We start from the raw sequence: 1,322 nt of genomic DNA on the forward strand, positions 1-1,322 counted from the left end.
GATATTTCTATATCGCTATGCTCAGCCTTTATAACCGATATTCTTTGATGGTGATGGAAGAAGATATGGCGTTCATCACATTCCGATGGATGGTAGATGTGACAGAGCTTCAATAAATAATTACGAATCGATGTTGACATATCATGAATAGAAAGGCTCAGTGGTTAGGGAATATTCAGCTCATGATCGTAGAGTCGCGAGTTCGATTCTCGTTGGCGCGTTGTGTCCTTGAGCAAAACATTCTACTTCACGTTGCTCCAGTCCACTCAGCTGGCAAAAAATGAGTTGTACCGGTAATTCAAAGGGGCCAACTTTGTTACATTCTGTATCACGCTGAATCTCCCTGAGAACTACATTAAGGTTACACGTGTCTGTGGAGTGCTCAGCCGCTTGCACGTTAATTTCACGAGAAAGCTGTTCTGTTGATCGGATCAACTGGAAGACTCGTCGTCGTAACCGATGGAAAACCAGTTTCCTTTTTTTTTTTTTTTTGTTTAGAAAATATGTCAAACATTTTATTCCCGTATTGAAGAATTCTACTCAAACCTTAAACATTCTCGTCTCCTTTCTACACATGGACATTTTACTTTTTTTTATTTTAGAATTTTAATCTTATTTTTTTTTCTTTTATCTAAGTAAACCGTTATTAATTCCTACGAAATTTACTTTGAAATGGATCCAACCGAAAATTGAAACAGAATCGTGGCTTTTGTTTGGGTGGGTTAGCTTTGTTCCTACTCTCTGGTCCCTACTGGCAACATTTGTATTATTAAATGAAATACTATTTACCTGTCCGCCTCCGTTGAGTTTATTGGTAAGTTTCACCTTGCTGAACGATGTTGGCTCTCGCATCCAATGTGCACCGAAATTTGGCGAATCTGGATGGATGTAGACAGAATTTGGTGCGGCTGGTTCTGCTTTTCCTCCGGCTACCCATTCACCATTTACGTACTTCCATCTGTGGTTATCCACTTGGGCAAAATCCAACAGCAGAGTGTACATGGCATTGGGATCTAATCCTGTTATGGACACCTTGAAGACGGGGAACATACGTCTGTCGAAAAAAAAATATATACACAAAAAAATATGCTTTTAGATTTTGAAGCCATTTCTGGTTATCAGTATTTTCGGAATTCTGTAAAAGGATTGAGAGAACACAGATCTCAGAGATGAAAGAGCAGCTGAAGACCATGCGACCGGAGGTTGGAATTAAATACAGATTAGAACAGGATGACCTCGGTTTTAATGGATTAAGTCCCACGATCATTAATATGACAGATATGTACATGTGTGTGTGTGTGTGTGTGTGTGTGTGTGTGTGT

At 39.4% G+C, this 1,322-nt stretch overlaps 1 protein-coding gene across 1 annotated transcript in view; it reads right to left on the minus strand.

Moving 5' to 3' along the window:
- LOC106883344 (T-box transcription factor T homolog 1) overlaps positions 1-1,322 on the minus strand; it is a 75,081-nt gene that overhangs the window by 22,503 nt on the left and 51,256 nt on the right. Inside the window, exon 2 of the mRNA XM_052970975.1 lies at positions 790-1,054. Within this exon, the coding sequence (XP_052826935.1) occupies positions 790-1,054 (265 nt within the window). The remainder of the gene's footprint in view (positions 1-789; positions 1,055-1,322) is intronic.

Source organism: Octopus bimaculoides, chromosome 10 (genome assembly GCF_001194135.2).
Source record: "Octopus bimaculoides isolate UCB-OBI-ISO-001 chromosome 10, ASM119413v2, whole genome shotgun sequence".
Lineage (NCBI taxonomy): Eukaryota > Metazoa > Mollusca > Cephalopoda > Octopoda > Octopodidae > Octopus > Octopus bimaculoides.